The sequence below is a fragment of the Eucyclogobius newberryi genome, unplaced genomic scaffold, assembly GCF_026437365.1.
Source record: "Eucyclogobius newberryi isolate DKJ021-1_F unplaced genomic scaffold, fEucNew1.0.hap1 SCAF_17, whole genome shotgun sequence".
Taxonomy (NCBI): domain Eukaryota; kingdom Metazoa; phylum Chordata; class Actinopteri; order Gobiiformes; family Gobiidae; genus Eucyclogobius; species Eucyclogobius newberryi.
The window spans coordinates 26,123,623-26,143,070 of record NW_027315801.1 but is presented as its reverse complement, the minus strand read 5'-3'; the positions used below and the strand labels follow the sequence as shown (position 1 = coordinate 26,143,070).

The following is a 19,448-nucleotide window of genomic DNA, read 5'->3' as shown; positions in this document are numbered from 1 at the left end:
TATTACAGCATTGCTATTGAGAAAAGATTTGTTTTAGCCCAGCATGGCCTTCCTCAGCTGCTCTTTTCACAATAAAATAGAGCTGTTTTCTTGTATTAAAACCAATATTTTACCACTTCATCAAGATAACGTTAGGAATAAACCAGTTTAAAATTCCAACCATGACTAAATCAGGAGTAAAAGAGCAGTAAATCATGACTTTATCAGGACTAAATCAGGACTAAATCTTGAAAAAACAAATTGAAGAAGCCTGCTCAATCCATTTCACCACAACACGACTTAAATGAGCCGGGTCGATCTCCTGTCGATCCACCACATCGGATTTACAGCAATCAACCAAACATATGCAGCTCTCATCGCGACCACCCCCTAGAGGGCATTTGATGTGATTTACCCCAACTAACCTTTGCCCTCCCGCACCTCTCCACCTTCACTGTGCAGATCCCTGAGGGGGCGTCGCTAGCCATGAGCATGAAAGACAAGAAAGACAACACGCTGGGCAGAGGTACGTTCAACAACCTTCACACAAACACACCCACCAGCAGTCACTTTGTCACACGCACTCGGGCCGCCCTTGGATAAATACAACCACCCGCTCCATCACGGCGAAGAGGCACATGGTCCGTTCATCAGGAGAACATGATACATCCATGTAAACAAGCTCGCTGCCGCACCCCCCTCCTTGTCCCCCAAAACACAGCGCTCGCATCTAAGCTAATAAATCACCACACATAGTCACACGTCTCACAGGGCGAGCTGCCACCGAGGCTCCTTCTCTGCGTTATAGATGTATTCCATTAGCAAATGTCAGCTGCTAGGGAAAAATGCCACTTAACTCTGCCCAATGTCCAGACTCCACTGTGAATGTAAAAATGGCTTGTTGAGCTTGTTGACAGCTGTTGGTTACAGATTTGCAGCGTGTTATTAGACACAAAGACGCGTATTTAATGTGTTAATGGGGAGGGATATTTTTTTACCTCACTTAATACCAAGACAAAACTGGAATTGTGTTTGTTTTGTTCACACGTTTTGGGTAATCCTGAATATTGAGCTGTTGTTGTTGAGCTTGAACCGCTGAGGTCGAATAGTTACGTGCAAAAGTCTGTATTTTTTGCAGTTGTAACTCCCGTGTCAGTTTGTAATAGTAAACAGATTAACAAACCCCTAAGCTCAGCTGCAGTTAGAACTCATTTTCAGAACTGAAGATGTGAGACAGGCCTCTTGACAATGTTAAAATCTAGATTAAAAACAATTGTGTTTAGCTGTGTATGAGTGAAAGGATTCTATCTGAACCATCCTCTTTTAATGTCAATTTTATGATGATTATTTATGTTTTGATCTGTTTGTATAGTGATTTTAAGGCATTGTTTCCTGTTATGTAAAGCACTTTGAATTACTTTATATACAAATTGTGCTCTACAAACAAACTTGCCTCTTTCAGGAAGCACCTAAAACGTAGACTCCATCCTCTATTGTGATTATTGAAGACATTTTCACTCTCATGTTGAAGTCAAATCCAGACTTGATTGAGGCAGCTCTGTTCGTTAAGGGCTCAGCAGGCAGCACACTTATGTTACTGTAACCTGCCAATATTGCCACATTCTGGAGCTGGCCTGGAGTGGACTGGCAAACAACAAATGATTCAGTGAGAGTGAAGCCAAGAGCCCCTTGTAGACCAATAGATAGTTTTAATGTAAAATGAGAAGTATAACAATGTCCATATATCAAACTGTCCAAAAGTAGAACAATATGTTTCCTTGAAATAGTTTAATTGATATTTGAACATGAACAAAGCTTTGATAAGTGGTCAAAGTCAGAGTTTAAAAAGACAAAAACGTGTTCGCAAAGATTCTTTCATAATTTCCTTGTCCTCTTGTCGCCGTGCTTTTCACTTTTTATAATCAGTACTAGACCAGAGCTGTATCCTGCACAGTCTGTGTCCATCAAAGCCATTCACTCAGTGCCAGGAATAGGCTTATGGTCCAAATCCTGGCACTGACTTCAAAGCATCAAGGGGTGTTATGTGCCTGTAGTGCTCCCTGGCTAATGTGAAACAGTGTCCAGGCTGTGATGAGTGCTGAGGGGCTGGACTGAGGCCCGCTGGGCAGGAGCATCTCTGGCAGGGCTGCCTGTAATGAGAGCACATGAGTATCTGTGTGAAGCCTGAACACGTGCCTTACATTGTTTCCTATAGTTTTGTGAGTATACAATTATGTGCTGCGTATGTTCACCTGGCAGTATACTTCAAGTACTTGAATCAACATATGCCTCTACTGGGCCTGTCACAGTAATTCCTACATTGACGTTAAATTAATGAAAGATGGAACAATATATTTTGGGGCTCTGTATTTATCGTGTGTAAATCTTCTTTGTAATATCGGTTACATTTGTAGTACTTTCTTTGTAATATTAAATTATGTGTGCTGTAGAGGGTTCAATAACTGCTATGGCTAATTATTGTTTCATTACATCATTTACCGTATTTGTTGCAGCTCATGACGTTCAACATTGTACGTTTAAAAACCGGGATCATCCTGCCTTAGATTAGCATATGTTTGATATTTATAAATGTGGGTGAACAATGTGCATTTGAACTTGAACGCTTCTGTATGTCTTAATGCTAAAATTAACTGTCTTGACTAATTATAACTTTTCATTTATAAGTTACACTATCAGGGGCATTTCAAGATGACAACTTGAATTCTAGTGTTACAAAGGCTTTAGCTTACTCATTGTTGTATTTTCATTGATTCATGCATCTATTTTCTGCATTTGAGGCTCAGAATTGTTTTCACCAACCCTTTATCCCTGCCCACATCCCTGTTCTTAGTTGAAAATATTTTTTAAATGATTTTGAAATGTCACACAGCCACTTAAAAAACAAACAAAAACACAAAGGACAAGCCGCTGTTTTTTACTGTAAAATGCTACTATGAACTCATCAGTTCTGCAGTTTTGAACAGGAAGTCAATGGACCAGTTAGTTTGAGATAAATTATGCAGTTTACGATCATGCTAAATGCGAAATTGTGCTAAACGTATAGTCCAACCCCAAGTTCCGGGCAAAAAAAAAGCTGTATATCTCTTTTAATGCGTTGATCTATACAAGTACACCTAGAAATCAAAAATCTCCACACAGCGACGTGCTTGTGTTTATGTTTAGTATCACATGTAAACCAGCTCAGTTTAATGCCATTTGCAAACACTGGCTGAGCATTACCATCTCATTACAGTGGCTCCAGAACCACTCATGGCCTGTGTGTCTGCCTCTGCTAATCTCCCCAACAAACCCCCCTCTTTCCTCCACACTCTGCCCCACCCGCCCTAATCACTCCCTCTCCATCTCTTTCTCTTTCTCTCAGTCGGCTGTCAATCTCTGCCTTGTTTTCTTCTCTCGGCCCATCTCACGCAGTACACCTCTGCCCCCATCGTGTCCCTTTGGTCTCCACCTCGTTGATTGCACATTGTTTTACACATCATACTTCTGTGTCTTTTTCAGTGAAAGATCTGGATACGGAGAAGTATGTGCACTTGGTGAGTACCACATGTAATCAGAGATGTTTTTTTTCTAATTACACGGTCGAGGGCCTTCACTTGCATACAGGGTGTGCACAAAATTGAGTGGTTTTGTGGGTCCTTTTCCACAAATTTAAATTCACACTTATAAGCTATAATTAATTATCGTATATTTACTATTGTGATGTTGTATTTCAAAAGGCGTCAAAAGCCACTATAATCTCTGTGCTCAAGAAAGGTATGCAATTAGATAAATTGTTGGAAAAAGCGTAGTTACAGACATTTGGAACATCCGAAATTGACAACGAACAGAAGCGCTTGTTAGTGTGAAGCTTCTCTGAATATTCCCCTTATAGAACGGTCTATTTATGGCCTACATAAAACATATTCAAACTACACCTGGGCCTTTTTTAGGGGCACGTTGTTACTACGTAGTCAGTCAGGAGAGAGGCAGACCACAGAGAAATGAGGTGAGCGGAGGTGAGAGGGAAAGCTGCTGAGAGGACATGACAGCGCTAATGCTGCTTAAGCTCTTTTATAAACGTCAGAAAAGATATGGGCCCTTTGACTTCGGAATAATGAGTTCTTTGGAATACAATTTGCCGCGTGAATAGTTAGTTTTCGGGTTCCTTTTTGCGGCAAGTTTGAGGTGACTTTGTGTGGTTTTTATCCTCACCCGCTAGACCTGCCAGATGCATGATAATATACAGGTTATCTAAGGGCTGGCTGAAATGATGTTTTGTGCCAAATACCGTTTACGTTTCTCCAAAGTGATAGAAATTTTCTATAAAGCTTAAAATTGAGGACTAAAAGAATAATGGTAGTTGTTAAGCGCCCATTCGGGTGTCACCATGGGTTTTCTGTCCTCCTGCAAAGCTGAATTGTTCATTGTACATTACCCAGAGTGAATGAACATGTTCTACAGTTGGGAATATGGTTATTTAGTTGGTTCATGTTTGTAATTAGACCCAAAAACTCATGAACCACTTTTTAGCCATTTCACGCAGTCATAGGTTAACTGAAAAATGTGTGAAAAGTACTTTATTTTATGCAGCTTAACCCTTTGGCGGTGTCGGGGTTGACACTCTTGACTTCCAGCGTGCAGGAGCTGTGGAGCGTTCACGGCTGGTTTCACAGCTTAAACATGTGTGATGACCTTTTGGTGTTTCAGGTCCTTCCTCACGACGAGCTCATGGAGAACAGGAAGAAACACAGACAAAGTCACCACAAGAAAGTGCTGCCGGAAATCTATCTGACACGCCTCCTGTCCACCAAGGTGACTATAAAGGGCGCAATTTAAAAATCAAAACACCTCCTACGACCTCTGTTTTATCCCGTCCTGAAGAAATATGTAAATGAGTTGGAAACATGTGGTATTAAAATCTTTAAAAAGCTATTATCATTAACAAGTCTGCAAATAGGTCTATGATATCTGTTGGAGAGATATTTTACCAGTGTCTGTGTAGTTTTTGCTTACGCTATTTGATCTAAGTCTTACTGAATTAAGGCAAGATAAGATGCACTTTGTTGTCCCTGCAGGGAAATTTGTCCCATCCCTCACTGCCAAGCCTGTCATGAGCAGTGGAATTAAAATTCTAGTGACTGATAGTGAAGAGTGCTATTTTATTGACTAAATAAACAAAAATCATAGCTGTAACACATCTTCACATCACATCCTCAACCAGTTTAGACCGAGGAAACAAAAAATAGGCACATTTTCAGAAACTATTGTTCATAAACACAGTGTCTCGACTCTTGTGTAACGTGTGAGCCGCTTGTCTCTGCTCCACAGGGAACACTGCAGAAGTTCCTGGATGACCTCTTCCAGGCCATCCTCAGCATCCCTCCGGAACGCCCACCTCTGGCCATCAAATACTTCTTTGACTTCCTGGAGGAGCAGGCGGATAAACGAGGGATAACAGACCCCGACACCCTGCACATCTGGAAAACCAACAGGTAGAAGTTCAAACTAAATATACTATGTGGTCTGGTTAGCTCATTGTACAGGGGAAAGACAGTGGTTAATTGGCTGTGTCATTGTTCCTCTGTCTACAGTTTACCTCTTCGCTTCTGGGTGAACATCCTGAAGAATCCACAGTTTGTCTTTGACATTGAGAAGACGGACCACATGGACGCCTGTCTGTCTGTCATTGCTCAAGCCTTTATAGATGCCTGCTCCATTTCTGACCTGCAGCTCGGAAAGGTGAGCCAAACCTGTCAATCAACTGATCAACAAAACAAATACCAGCTGCAAATAGCAGCCACCTGCGTATATTGACTGACAAAGTAAAGCCTGTAATTTCTGGCTGGTACACAAGTGAATGTGCACTGCTGGTTCTTCCCATTCCAAATAATTATGGTGGTCGACCTGTGAGTCCAAATTTAACTTAATGAGAGTGTCTGTTCAAAGGGGACGTTTCATGCTAAATCAGCTTTAATGAGTTTTTAACCTTGTTGCAACAATGTTTCCTCATCATTAGCTCAAAGTTGTATTTTGAATGATTCATACATGAATCATTTGAATAATCCTGTATTGTTCTGCATTTGAAGCTCGAGTGCACAAAAAGTCCTGTTTTCACCTACCCCCTATGTTATAGGTCAATACTAAGCACCATAAAAAGTATTATTTAAACACAACCATTTAGAAAGAAAAAATATGATATTCTATATATATTGTTTTTTTGTTTCACAAAGCACTTTTTATTTATAAATTATCAATTCATACATTGATGGGGTCAAGCAACCTCTGCTGCCACAGCTGCCCTGGGGGAGACTGTGTAGTATGGCAGCCATACTGAAACAAAGGTTGTTACCAAACTACATTTAGATTTTGTGATGCAGACACTGCAGGCAGGATGAGTGAAATGTCTTGCTAAAGGACACAGCAGCAAAGAGAACAAAGGGAGGAGGGGATCAACTCTCAACATTACAGTGAGTAGTGCTAGTGCCGCCCAGATGACTAAATTAACTTTTACAAATTGAGGATAACATACCACCAATCTTTCCATTCAACATCTCTGCCAAAATATTTCTTTTCCCATTTCATCCTGACTCAATAATGTCCCAAACGGTTTCGACAGTCTGCCTCTGCTCGTGTTATTTCGGAGCACTGATCCAAGGTCGTGGGCACATGGGGATCTCTTTTGTGCATACGTGCGTCTGTCTCTCGCTGTGTGCGGCTGAATGTCAATGTCCTTTACCGCTCACAAATCCAACTCATTCGTCTAACACAGTGACCCTGAGACACTGGCTCTATGCGCCCGCCTCCTTCCCCAGAGAGGCCACATAACCGTGCTCCTCTTTCACCACCAGACTGTCAGAGTTGGGTAGTTTGGGGGTTATGAGCCAAAAGGTACAGCGAGGTAGCAGCAGTAATAGTCATTAACTGCGGTATAGTATGCAGGCCCTGGTTTAGATGAAAGAGTATTCATGTGACGTTTGGCTGTGTTTGTTTAGTGGACTAACTTTGTTCAAGGATTTAAACATTCAGGACAAATGGCTGTTATAGAAAGTTACTAGATACATTTTTGTCTTACTGTATTTTTTTGTATTGCACGACTCCCAGCAGCAGCAGTAACATCATTCAAAGTTTTGTAGTACTCGGTAATGGTAAAAATGATAGTAGTTACAGTATTAGCCTTAATATTTATGAAAAAAATGTCAGAAAATGATGCAGTCTAAAACCTTTTCCAAATTAACTTCACATCCACTAATATAACGTATTATATTCTACTGGGACATTAAAAAGGGAAACACCAAAAGGAAATAAAAAACAGAAGTTGTATAGCCGCAGATAGTAATAGCCATTCAAATTCAATTCAGTTTATTTTTGTAACGCTCAGAATTAGAACGCTAGAAAATGAAACAATGAAATAGTCACTGGTCAATAATAGAGAAGCAGATTAACCAACGTTCATAGGGTTTAAGAGCGCGGTGGCAGAGTGGCTTTCGGGGTTGTGTGGAGTTTGCATGTTTCTCACTGTGTCTGGGCGGGTTTCCTCCGGGCACTCCGGTTTCCCCGATCAATCCACAACATGCACTAAAGCTTCAAATCCTCCAGCGAAGGTTGTCCTGACCAAGTTGAGCTCGAGACCTGGAGATGGGTCCCCAGCAGCATTGAAGGATGTGTCAAATGCAAAGGACGAATTTCCCTATGGGGACAATAAAGGCTAATCTAATCTAAATGGATAATGTCCCAGAGCATCCCCTGTCCTTAGACTCTTAGACCCAGTGGGGAAAAGTTATAATGTCAAGGTGCACAGTGCAAGAGAGCTCCCACTCCCACGAACAGACAGGCTGCAGATGGTCCAGGTCTGACGCGCTTTCATTTTCAGAGACTGTAGAGCCAGAAACACTCAGGACAGAGGGATTGAGGGAGGACCATCTAGTATAGGGAGAGATTGTGCTGGCAGGTGAGGAGCAGGGATGGTACTGAGCCCCAGTATCATAAGAAGTGCCACTTCTTAATGGTCCATCGAATCAGTAAGTTCCAGATCAGTGGTCTTAACGGTGCTGAGTAATCGTTCAAATGTCGGAAGGTCAAATACGACCTCCTTTCATAAGATCGGTCCTGTGCACACGCCCTGGCAGTGCCACTCTGACCGAGCTCCACACAGATATCATTTCTGCAACATTAACAGTGCTATTCCAACAAAACTAGACCAATATTCTTTTTTTTTCAGTTTCAAGTTTTGCAAATTGACTGTGTGTAAAATGTATTCCTTCATCACTTCAGGTTGATGCGTTGTAGTGGGACAGGCCGGTGTAGGGAGGGGACAGCGTCTGGATTAGGGCGGAGCAGCATGGGTGACAGCGGGAGAGAGAGGAAATGAGGCGAAGCTGGCTCTCTTATCAGGAGAGAGGCACAGACAGAGGTACCTAAGGGTCACAGAGGGGTCAAAGGGGTCATCAGGCAGATGGGCTACCAGCAGGAAGTGACCTTGTGGACAGGAAGAGGGGAGGGATGGTGCCACTGCATCCTGGCATCAACACAGGCAGACAAAGGGAGGTACCAGGGCTGCACGACGGAGGCCAATTCATTACCACCGCCTCTACTGCCTTCATTACTTGTACTACCCGAAGAATATGGATAGCCTACATTAAAATTGGACAAAATCACTGCAAAGTCAGTGTGATGGGCGAACAGAATCTGCTTGGTGGACACATCTGTGTCCTTTTGCCCCAGGGCAGATTTGGTTAAATAAAGTAGCTTTGCAGTAACAGCATTTACATGAATAATGGACTAATGTAAAGCACTTTAGGAGCAGAGCAATGCAATATGTATCAACAGCTTTTTCCAGTAGTAAATTGCTACGGACAAGTTTAATTGTACCTGATTTTCAAACTGCAAAAAGCAGGTATTTAAATCAGTTTAACCAGTTCCTAGCCCTAGCAAACGTTTGGCATTGTTAACATTCACAGGCAAGCATTCATTTTGGTGAGCAGGCACGGCACTTTGGAACAGCTTTTTTCTGACAGCAAAGTGAAACCGGTGCAGACCCACAGCGCGCAGTCAGAGCGCTGCTTTCGGCTCTTCTCAGGTTTTCAGGAGATAAAATACTTTTATTATCTTTTTGTCACAAAGTGCGGCAAAAGAAATGCATTCGTTTACCTCAGACGCCCCAGCTTTAATGCATATTCCATTACACCTCCATTGTTTGTGCTATTAAACATACTTACTGCATTTCCTTTTACAAATCTGGAAGCCCTAGCTCCTTTTGCATTCCAGCCACCATTAACAAATGCAGACAAAGACAGGCGCGCTCACTACACACACTATAGGTGACATAAATAACTGGTGACACGCAGGAATATTTCCGCTGTAAGCACACCGGGTGATGCTGAGAGCTGCCTGTCTCCTCTCTCCCTTGTCCTAGTTTCCCTCCCTCCACACACTCGCACAGTCAACAGTGCCTTTAAAACCGGAATATGGCCACAACCTCTTAGCCTCGCCGCTCTTCTGTTCTGCCTGAATAAACTGCAGAGCCTTAAGTGAGTGGGGAGAGTGTGACCGAGGTAAGAAGCAAGGCTGTTTATTCATTCAATCTGACTCAGCTGTCCACACCTTCCATTGTTTCAAGCCGTGTGAAAATACAGGACCAAAAATGAACGTTTATTCAGGGGCTTCAAAGTAATAATGTGGAATGATCTTGCGTAGGGTCCCAATCCAGTGCACTCTTTGTGATCTGTGATGGGGAGTGCCACTTGGCTGGGATACTTTCATTACAAATAAAAATAAGTACATTGTTCTAAACCATTCAACTGCTCCCTTTTTCATCGCTTTTTCGAGTCTAAGGTGATTTGATTGTGTTTTTTTACTCTGAATGTAGCAACAAGGAGTAGTGGGTGTCGTGAAGTGTTTAACTAGGGACACAACAACACCACATCTCCAGAGAGTGGCTGCTTTTCGGCTCTAAAGGCGATTGCTTATAGTGTTACCATAAGGTGTTAATAAGCTCACACCAAAATAATATACGGTGCATTGATTATCACAAAGGAGTCACAATCAACAGTCCCGCCCACCTCAAAGCCCGCTCAGGTTATGGAAGTACATTTTGCATTATTTTCTTTTTGTATTTTGGCAAAAGCTCAAAAGCTCGATGGCAGGTAACCAGCTACTGCAAGTGGAAACTAATGAAACAGTTCTTTTCAGTCCAGAAACACCATTGAATCTGAACATGTGAAATGGTTTCATGACATAGCTTTTGATCGCTTTTTTATTTTAAATTAAATCTTTTGGTTAGTATCTACCACATAGCTGTCTTATATTATTATTATTATGTATTTTTAAGGAAAGTCTATGGGAAAAGTGAATGGGTTCCATAGCTAATACATGAAATAAATGTGCTTTACTTTACAATTGGACTTCAGAGAGTAACTTTTCCCACATTATTCAAATCCATCAACATTAAGACATAATGATTCTCTCCAGAACAGGTCAGAAACGGCGCAATAACGATTACTAATGACTTCATGTCCAACCCTCAGAGAGCGCTTCATCGGATTTCAGATTAATTTCAACACTCTCCCATCAGGACTCACCCACCAACAAGCTGCTGTACGCCAAGGAGATCCCCGAGTACAAGAAGAGAGTCCAGTGGTATTACAATCAGATCCAGGAGATGCCCCCTCTGAGTGAGCAGGAGATGAACGCTCACCTGGCAGAGGAGTCCAGGGTAAGTGCACTTCTTATTTTGAACATGACCGTGTAAAATCCCTCAGGCCGTGTCCGTAGTAAAAAAAGAAGGTCCAATTCTGTCAACTGGACAAAGGCTTTTCACGTTTCTCTGCTCATCCGAGTTCAGTACGGTGCAGCTCTGGTGAGGGACTGGCTTTTGTATTTGTCTGAAGGGAAGAGTTAACTACACAGAAACTGAATCACACCAAGAAGGATCTGTTGGTAGTTACTGAAATACAAACAAGTATATAAAGTGTCACAAAGAAGACTATCGGGCTAATCAGAATATGCTAAGAGTATGCTAGTTTAAGGCTGTGAACAATTTTGCAAAATATGACTCAGTTGAGAGTTCACACCTGTAACTCCGCCCTTTTATATATTATATTTAAGCCAGAGCTGGGCCTGAACTGCACTAAAGAAGCTACTTGGATGAGCGGTTAAACATATAAAAGAACAAACAAAAAACGTTGTCCAGTCAGTAGAATTCTTCTTTTTCTACATAACTATAAAACTTATTTTACTATTTTGACCTTCCATTACAATATAATAAAGAAAATATCACTGCACTACCCAAATATAACTTGACGTGAGAAGTATAAATGAAAAAAACTAATTTTCGCTTTCACTTTCATCTTGTAGAAATACAGAAATGAATTCAACACAAATCTGGCCGTGACAGAGATCTACAAATATGCCAAGAGATACCGAATCCAGGTAAGTTTTATCATTGTAAATCTGATTCCGAGCTGATACAGTGATCTGTCTAAACTGGCCTTTCACTTGCAACACCTCGGCCCAAAACCCACAGCTGTGTGAAGTTTCTCATCTGGGCATCAGAGCGAGACACAGCAGCTCAGATTATTGTGTCACAGCCGCTCAAGCAGAGGTGCTGGTGTGTCGGCTCCGCAAAAGTCATTATTTTTCTTTCTCTTAGCGTTTCTGAGTAGAGCATTATATTAACCCTGCTCCCACAAGTTCAATCATCCTTTTCAACCACATGTTTTTATTTTACACCTACATGCCCCTTGTCATTTAATCTGGTTGTCCAAACTGTATACAGGTTTGGCACATTTTCAGGCTAAATGACTGTAGTCGAACATAATGTATAATAATAAAGGGGATAAGATGAGATTTCTGCACTTTGGTTATTCATTGTACAGACATGTCACATTTGTCGATAATTAAACTTCAACCGTTAAACACATTCCTGTTGGAGTGACAAAATGGTTCTAAATATTTAGTAAGTTATCCTTTAGAACATGTACTAAACATGCATGCACTACAAGTACCACATGAGTAAAATCATCAGTTATATTAAATGTCAACTCCGCTCTGGGGCTGCTTAATGTCAGGTTCCAGCTCTGACCTGGCTCCTGCCCCTCCTCCAGTGAGTCTTGTGCTCTGTAGTACTGCAAGTATTCTCCAGAGAGGCTTAGTCAGTGGTGACTGTGCCTTAATAGAGAGCCCTCATGATAATACCATTTAGCTGCCTTCCTCTGTCAGGCTACTGTACAGACATGGACCAGGGGCTTAGCGCCTGATTCACAGTGCTGTGTGAATGGGCGCTGATTGCCTATTCTCCCTGCCTCGGCTCAGCTCCCTCTGCCTGGGAGCACGCCGCCGCTAAAAGCCCATAAATCCCACTGACACTATGACAACTATTGGGCATGAAAAACACAGCCGACGTGGGTTTGGTAAATAAGTGGTGGAAAGCCTTTGTGGTGTGGAGGCATGCGTGAAGAAGGCAAGAGGCTGGAGCACGTTTCACCCGCTCTCGACGCTTGAACGCTCGACAGGCACTAAAAGTACCCATTGTTTTGTGTTGTTGCGTCAGGCTCACTCCACGGTTTTGTTCCCATGCATTTTTACCCTTTGGAGAGGAAGTCTTGTTTGACGTGTCAGTGAAATGTCTTGTACTTAGTATGGTCTGTCTGCCCTAACTAACCGCTGTATACTCATCAACAGTCATGGAAGAAGTACTCTTTATTGGTACTTAAGGAAAAGTACAGACACAGGAGCAAAATAATGACTCAAGCAAAAGTATCACAAATAAAAATCTACTTGAGTAAAAGTATTGAAGTACGTACATGTTTAAGAAAGGTAGAAGCATTTTGCAAAAATATTTTTTTTTAACTATTAAAGAGTGAAATGTGGTGACCTTTTGATAAAGATTTCTCAATGTTTATATACTTTTTTACTTATATATTTGTTTGTTCAAAGTCAAGACCCTCAAACCACATGAAAATAAGTGTTTCAGTTTAGTTCAAAAATGTAGTGGAGTAGAAAGTATGGTTACCTGCTAGGGAAGTAAAAGTATCAAGTATTCACTGTAAAATGTACTTAAGTACAGGTATAATGATACATAATAATGTTACTTAAGGTCAGTACTTTCTTTTACTTAGTTACTTTTCACCACTGCTCATCAGTCCCATTGTTGCTGAATATCTGATAGAGATAAGTGGGAAATATTTTGTTTATTTTGTTTTATTAAATAGTATTACATGGGCTTATTTTGATTGTTTAACTTTACTCTTTATGGTTGCAGTCTGGTGCAATCAAGCCCAGAATAAATGTCAAATATTTCCTGTAGAGTGGTTATTTTGTGTGATTATTGTGTGATTGTACTTTTCCCAATCTGATAAATATTCTTTTTTTTTTTGTCCATCCAGGTTGTGAACGCTCTGGAGGCCAACCCAACTGCCCGTCGCACCCAGCTGCACCACAAGTTTGAGCAGGTCATCGCTTTAGTGGAGGACAACATCTATGAATGCTGCAGTGAAGCCTGAAGTCTCGCCTCCGCTTCCCTCCGCGCTTAAACCAACTTCCTCCTCCTCTGCGAGCGGATCCTTGGGAATGTTGGCCACTGAGGGATTAGCCTTTTTCTAAGTGTCATTATTATTCCCAGCTCTCCACCGCCACAGACTTTAATAGTGTGAAAAGCAGCAGAAGGACATACATACAAAACTGCCTCTCTAGCATCATCCATTAGCGAGGTGTACGGCATTTTCGCATACGGGATGTCATTTCTTTTGCCAAATCTTTTCCAGTGAAAGTAGCAGATAAAATGCCGGTTTCGCTTGACTGTCAAAATCAGAGGAGTTTGAAGATGCTATTTCTGGATGTCTTTAGCGTTGCTGGGACCTAAAGCCCTGGTGGCCAAACGCACTGAGCCCTTCTTAAAGGGATTGAGCCAATGATGCACTGTACTGTAAGATAATGTCCATAGCAATATTTATAGATGTGTTATAACACTTTGAAATGGTCTATCATGATCAGAGAAGGACCTTGACAAACTCCTCCCATCTCCTAAAACCTGCAATGTTCTCAGGTGTGTCTGCTGAAGATTTTCATTTCCATAGGTGCTTTAAAATGCAATACTGTGCAAAAGTTTTAGCAAGGTCAAGAATGCTGTATGTATTTTGCATTTCCGTTGATGAAAATGTTCTAATAGCAGTAATGTGCCAAGGACCAAATTTTGAATACTTCACTTCATATTAAATGGCATGTTTAAGTACCGTAGATTCTTTACCATGAGTAGAGAAGGGTTTTATCCCTGACCTTTAACATCTTTGTAATAATAATAATAATAATAATGCTTTCATTGCTTTTCAACATGCTCCAAGTTGCTTTACAGTTTTGTGCATTATTCATTCATTCCAGGCAAAGTTAAGTGTCTTGCCAAAGGACCCGACCCTGCATCAGACCACCGTGTGTCTAGTCCTTTACCATTGGAAGATACGACTAGTGCCTTGGCATGTTTCCCTTTAATTTGTAACACAGTAATGTACATTTGAACATTGACACACGTTTAGTTGTTACAGCCTCCCTCAAAACACCACTCTAAGACTTCTACACAGTATTTTTTTGTCATCCAAGTGTGCTTTGCAGGTTGATGATGGGGTTTCAGAGGAGGAGGGAATGAATAGTAATCAATCATTGTGTGTGGGCATAAACCCGCGCAGTTCGAGTTTGGATGTGATGCGGTTCAATGGGACGAGCTGCATTTGTCATGTGCTAATCCATGTTAAACAAGCGAAAATCATCACGGAATCAAAATTACAAGAGGGAATTTTACATATATGGAAACAATGTGAGCTCAATATAATCCAATGAAGAGAGGATGACTGTATTGTGACGCCAAATGACTTGTCAAAGTTTGTGAAATAAATTATAGTATTTAGGATTTTAACCTGTCCCAGACTGACGGTGTTTTTTTTTTTTTTGCTAAGTACCGGAGCTCATGTCATGTCCAAAATGCATTAAAGGAGGGCAATTTTTTAACAACATTTGAAAACCATTAAGCTCTCTGCGCTGCCATCCTTTAAACTGCAGCATCTGGAACTTCTCAAATGACTTGTAAATGCTGAAAGGGAAAGGTCGTGTTGTGGATGTTTAGTCTTTTTTATTGAGGAAAACAAACAACAACTTCTACAACACCTTCTGCAAGGGTTTGAAACAGAAAAGAATAATCACCTTCAAGACCAAATAAAACTTGAACATCTGCTTCAAAAATGTAAACAACAACTGCACTCTAACTGTTTATTAGAGACGTCTTCCTCCAGTAGAGACGCGGTTCTGGTTTATCCATTTAGGCTCGATTTGGGAAGAGATCTATTTTGTAGTATACATTTGGAATAGCTAACAAGCCACATCTAATTACTACAAAGTATATACCGGTACTACAAGAAATTACTGATTCAAAAAGGAAATTGAAATCGCCAGATCACAAAATATTTCAAGCATTATCCTTGTGAACATTTTTAAGTTTTCAGTCACGCAGTTTAATTGTGTGCTCTTTGTGCCAGTCCAAAGCCTGGATCAATGAGTCGGTTGTGTCAGGAATAAAACAAAATGCAAATGGCTGTGACCGGATGATTGGCCGTGGAAAATAGATGATACAGAATCAATTTATTCATTATAAACCATACTAATTACAATAAATAAATAAAAAAGCTTGAAATATTTAAATGATAATAGCAAATCTACATAATTAATGAGTCTTTGCTTCTCAAATAAACCATAAGTTCCACAACATTTTTACTTTCAAAGAAAAATGATAAAATGACTGATAAATTAGGGGATCGTGTTTAAATGGGAGGGGCGGATTTGGATGGCGTTCAGCTGGATGGGCCCCAGGACTACTCTCCTTATGTTCCCAGGTTAAACTCTTTGAAGCCAACTGAACACTTCCATGATTAAACGAATGGAAAATTTGCATGCTGGTGTTTCAGTATGTCCCACCAAATGGGAAGCAGTGCCGCTGAGAGGACTCGGAGAGGTAAATCGAGAGGATTGGCCAAAAGAACGTGCTGCTGCCAGGTTCTGGTGGTGTACAGTAGGTCCCATGTGCTCAAGACAGATGGGAAGAGGAGGAGCTTTGAGGGTCAGGCGGGGGTCACCTGGCTGGAGGACACTGAGGAAGTCTGGGTCTTGGAAACAGTGGTGGCGGCGTCCTCTTCATCAAATGGGTTTCTTCCACAGCACACAGTGGTGACCATACAGTTTCTGAACTGTGAGTTAGAGCAGAGAGTTAAAAGATAAGTGTATTTAAATAAAAATATTCAACAAAATCAGTCAATGTAGTCACAAGGAGTCCCAACCCACTGTGCTCTGTGATGCCAATTGTCTTCTAATCGGTGCAAAAAGTTAGGAATAATTTAAAAGTGGATTACTAAACAATATAGTATGTTGTTGTTTTTTTACAATAGTCTGTAGAAAATACTGTTTAATTATTAACCTTATTGACTGGTTGGCAGTGGCAAAAGCCCCTCTCATTATCATTTTAATTTAACAAAACATTTCCCTACAATCAGGAAATTCATTTGTCATACTTGTTTTTGTAATTTTGGACCCAAAATCACAACAGCAAGCGTACATAGCCACACACTTTCCACATTTGTAAACCAGACGTCATACATAAAACATTTGGCTGCACATGTACCTGTTTGTTGAGGAGGATGTAGATGATTGGATTGTACAGAGCAGAACTTTTAGCAAAGAAAGCTGGAGCAGTCATGAAGACCGGTCCAAACTCGGTCCCCTGGTTGGCGAAGATGTACCAGGCCACAGTGGCATAGGGCACCCAGCACGTCAGGAAAGAGATGACCATCACCACCACCATCCGAGTCACCTCTCTCTCTGCTCTCTGGGTGGTCTCCGACTCCTGCTGCTGGGCTGCCGCCTAAAACACACTCAAAGCATTAATCACAAGAGGAGCAAGTCTTTTCAGCAAGAATCGAACTAAGACTAAACCAAGGCTACTGTAATAAAGATGCTTTTTAACAAACTAACTTTAAAGTGTAAGATAACTGGGAAAGGGGGGGGGGGGGGGGGGGACATGTGTTTTGGTCTTCAATGTTACAGGGTTAGACTTCTGCCACAAATGGGTAAAAGTAAAATGAATAATCACAATAAATATATCCGATAGAGAAATGCAAACCAGGACAAAAAATCAATGTTCAGATCCATCGTTAGACATCAGAATTGATCAGGAGCAGGTGTAATAGTCATCACAGAGGCAACATTGTTATATCCCATTATTGATTTCAAACAGGCCCAGATCATCATTCATCAAAGTTAATGACACTAACACAAAGAATAAACAAACATGTCCTGGTAATATGTATAATAAATGATAATGATGATGGTATTAAGATGACACAGGAGCAGACAGACTGGCTTTCGGCTGGAGGGCCGGGCTCTAAGCTGTGGTCTGCCCTTCTGAAGTGTCCTTGAGCCACTACTGCTACTAATCCTTTACATCTCCAGAGACTGCTCAGAGATGCCCCTAACCTTCATGCGAAAGGGGGACAAGGTATAGTATATATATGTATTAGTCTACCAACAAGGATAAACAAAAGAAGGATCAGATTCCCTGTTATTAATATTGCATCCGGCGCAGTGAGGGGCTTCCTACCGCGCGCACGGTGCAGAGGAGGCGACCATAGCAGAAGAAAATGATGATAAGAGGAATGGAGAAGTGCAGGATGAACATATAGATGACGAATGAGGTGTTGTTGATCTCGGGCTTCGGAGTGTAGTAGTCGATCCCACAGGAGCACTGCATACCCTCAGGGATGTACCTGTACCAACCAACACATTAATAATAGCACTTTCAAGCCAGGACATGATGACTAGGTTGTCTGCTGCTTTTTATAGCAATGCAAAGCAAGCAAAACAATTCCCCCAGGTTTTGATTATAGTGAAATTAAATGTGCATCTGTTTAAGAATGAAAGAGGGGGCATACCGGGACCAGCCGAGGAGGGGAGGAGTAGCACAAGTCAAAGCCATTATCCAGGTGAAGGCCAGGCCGACTATAGCATGCTTCTCTCCAAAGCGGAAGTTAGCCATTGGTTTACAAACCACAATGTAGCGCTCAATGGCCAAAACCACAAGTGACCACAGGGCAATCTCTCCTGCAAAATGAGATCAATTAGACCAAATGCCCTGGTCCATTACGCGTGCAGTGAAATGTAGGCCTGAGCCAAACACACAATCTCCAATTATTGAACTGGACAAGATGAGAATACATTTCAAACATGTAGGTTTCATGTTCTTACCTCCAAGTGTGGCAAAGAATCCCTCAATGTTGCACCCCGCGACCCCCAGGGCGAAGTACCCATGAAGAGCTGTGTAAAATGTGACAGTAAAGCCACCCACCACCATGAAGAGGTCTGCGACAGCAAGGTTCAGCAGCACAAAATTCAGTGGAGTCCGCAGTTTCTTGTGTTTGACAGTGACAGCCAGTGTGAGGAAGTTGATGGGAAAGGCGGTGATCATGAGAAAGAACATGTAGGCAGCTAAAAGTGAGTATTTCCAGGGCTCAGCCAGGTAGTACTGCGGGTACTCGAATGGGCTGCGTACCAGCCCAGTCTTATTAGACATGGGCACGTAGAAGTTGGGTCCCTCTGTGCCATTCATCGCTGCAGGTGATAGGAGTTGAAATGTCCTCTAAGATGCTGACAGTGAAGGAAAATAGTGGAGCCTTTTCAAAAGAACTACCACCGTCCTGGCATGCAGCTGCCAAGGAAAAAGCCCGAGGATGGATGGCTCTGGTGATAGAGAGATGAGCAGTGCAGTCCCCAGGAGGGGAGCAGCACCTTTTAACAGGAGGCCGGATTAGGGACATCTACGAAGTAAAGTGTTAGCATAGATGGTATTAGCAAACTCTCAGCCTCCCTCGTTGCACATACACACACACATATAAAGCTTTTAGTCTTGTGTTATGGTAAGCATCCTGAAGGTCAGAGGTTATGGTCATAATGCTACACCATTGTATAGCATCAGTGATTGCTGTAAAAGTAAAAATCTATCATGAATACGTTAAGCTAGTGAAAAGGGAGAGGCAGTACATTTAAGAAAAGCAATTTCCTTGTAATCTCAAGCACTCACAGTGGATAAACTACACATGAAATGTCTTGGTCAGTTCGACTTATTAGCATCATGGAAAGCCCAATCCCTAATAACTGCATAAAGCACAAGTCTCCCATACTCTCAGAAAAATCAAAACCACTGACGCATGCCACATGCGCTTTCGCATTCAGATTAAATGGAGAGTGAGTCATGATGATCTAAAGAACAGTAATAACAAAAGCCTTTCATCAACATTTTGGGTTTTTTAATCAATGTATATATATTTCTATCACAATAGAGATCCCAAAAGGAACAATTTGATATAAAAAAAAAAAAAAACTATTCAATAAATAGTCAGCAACGTCAATCTGATAAAAAAAAATATGTATTGACATTTTTAACA

The 19,448-nt window shown here is 41.5% G+C and overlaps 2 protein-coding genes across 3 annotated transcripts in view; one reads left to right on the top strand and one right to left on the bottom strand.

The window, feature by feature from the left end:
- Positions 1-14,885, top strand: part of plxnd1 (plexin D1) — a 130,181-nt gene extending 115,296 nt beyond the window's left edge. For both annotated transcript variants that reach the window (XM_072449655.1, XM_072449654.1), the window contains exons 29-36: positions 442-505; positions 3,499-3,533; positions 4,687-4,791; positions 5,308-5,471; positions 5,571-5,718; positions 10,550-10,690; positions 11,332-11,406; positions 13,362-14,885. In XM_072449655.1, coding sequence (XP_072305756.1) covers positions 442-505; positions 3,499-3,533; positions 4,687-4,791; positions 5,308-5,471; positions 5,571-5,718; positions 10,550-10,690; positions 11,332-11,406; positions 13,362-13,478 — 849 coding nt within the window. In that variant the 3' untranslated portion in view covers positions 13,479-14,885. The remainder of the gene's footprint in view (positions 1-441; positions 506-3,498; positions 3,534-4,686; positions 4,792-5,307; positions 5,472-5,570; positions 5,719-10,549; positions 10,691-11,331; positions 11,407-13,361) is intronic.
- A 532-nt stretch (positions 14,886-15,417) lies between these two features.
- Positions 15,418-19,252, bottom strand: LOC140363223 (rhodopsin-like). Its single transcript, XM_072449661.1, has 5 exons — positions 18,253-19,252; positions 17,940-18,108; positions 17,609-17,774; positions 16,634-16,873; positions 15,418-16,202 (listed from the first exon to the last, which is right to left on the bottom strand). Exons 1-5 carry the CDS (start codon positions 18,611-18,613, stop codon positions 16,077-16,079), a joined length of 1,062 nt encoding a protein of 353 aa, XP_072305762.1. The 5' UTR covers positions 18,614-19,252; the 3' UTR covers positions 15,418-16,076.
- Between the last annotated feature and the right edge of the window lie 196 nt (positions 19,253-19,448).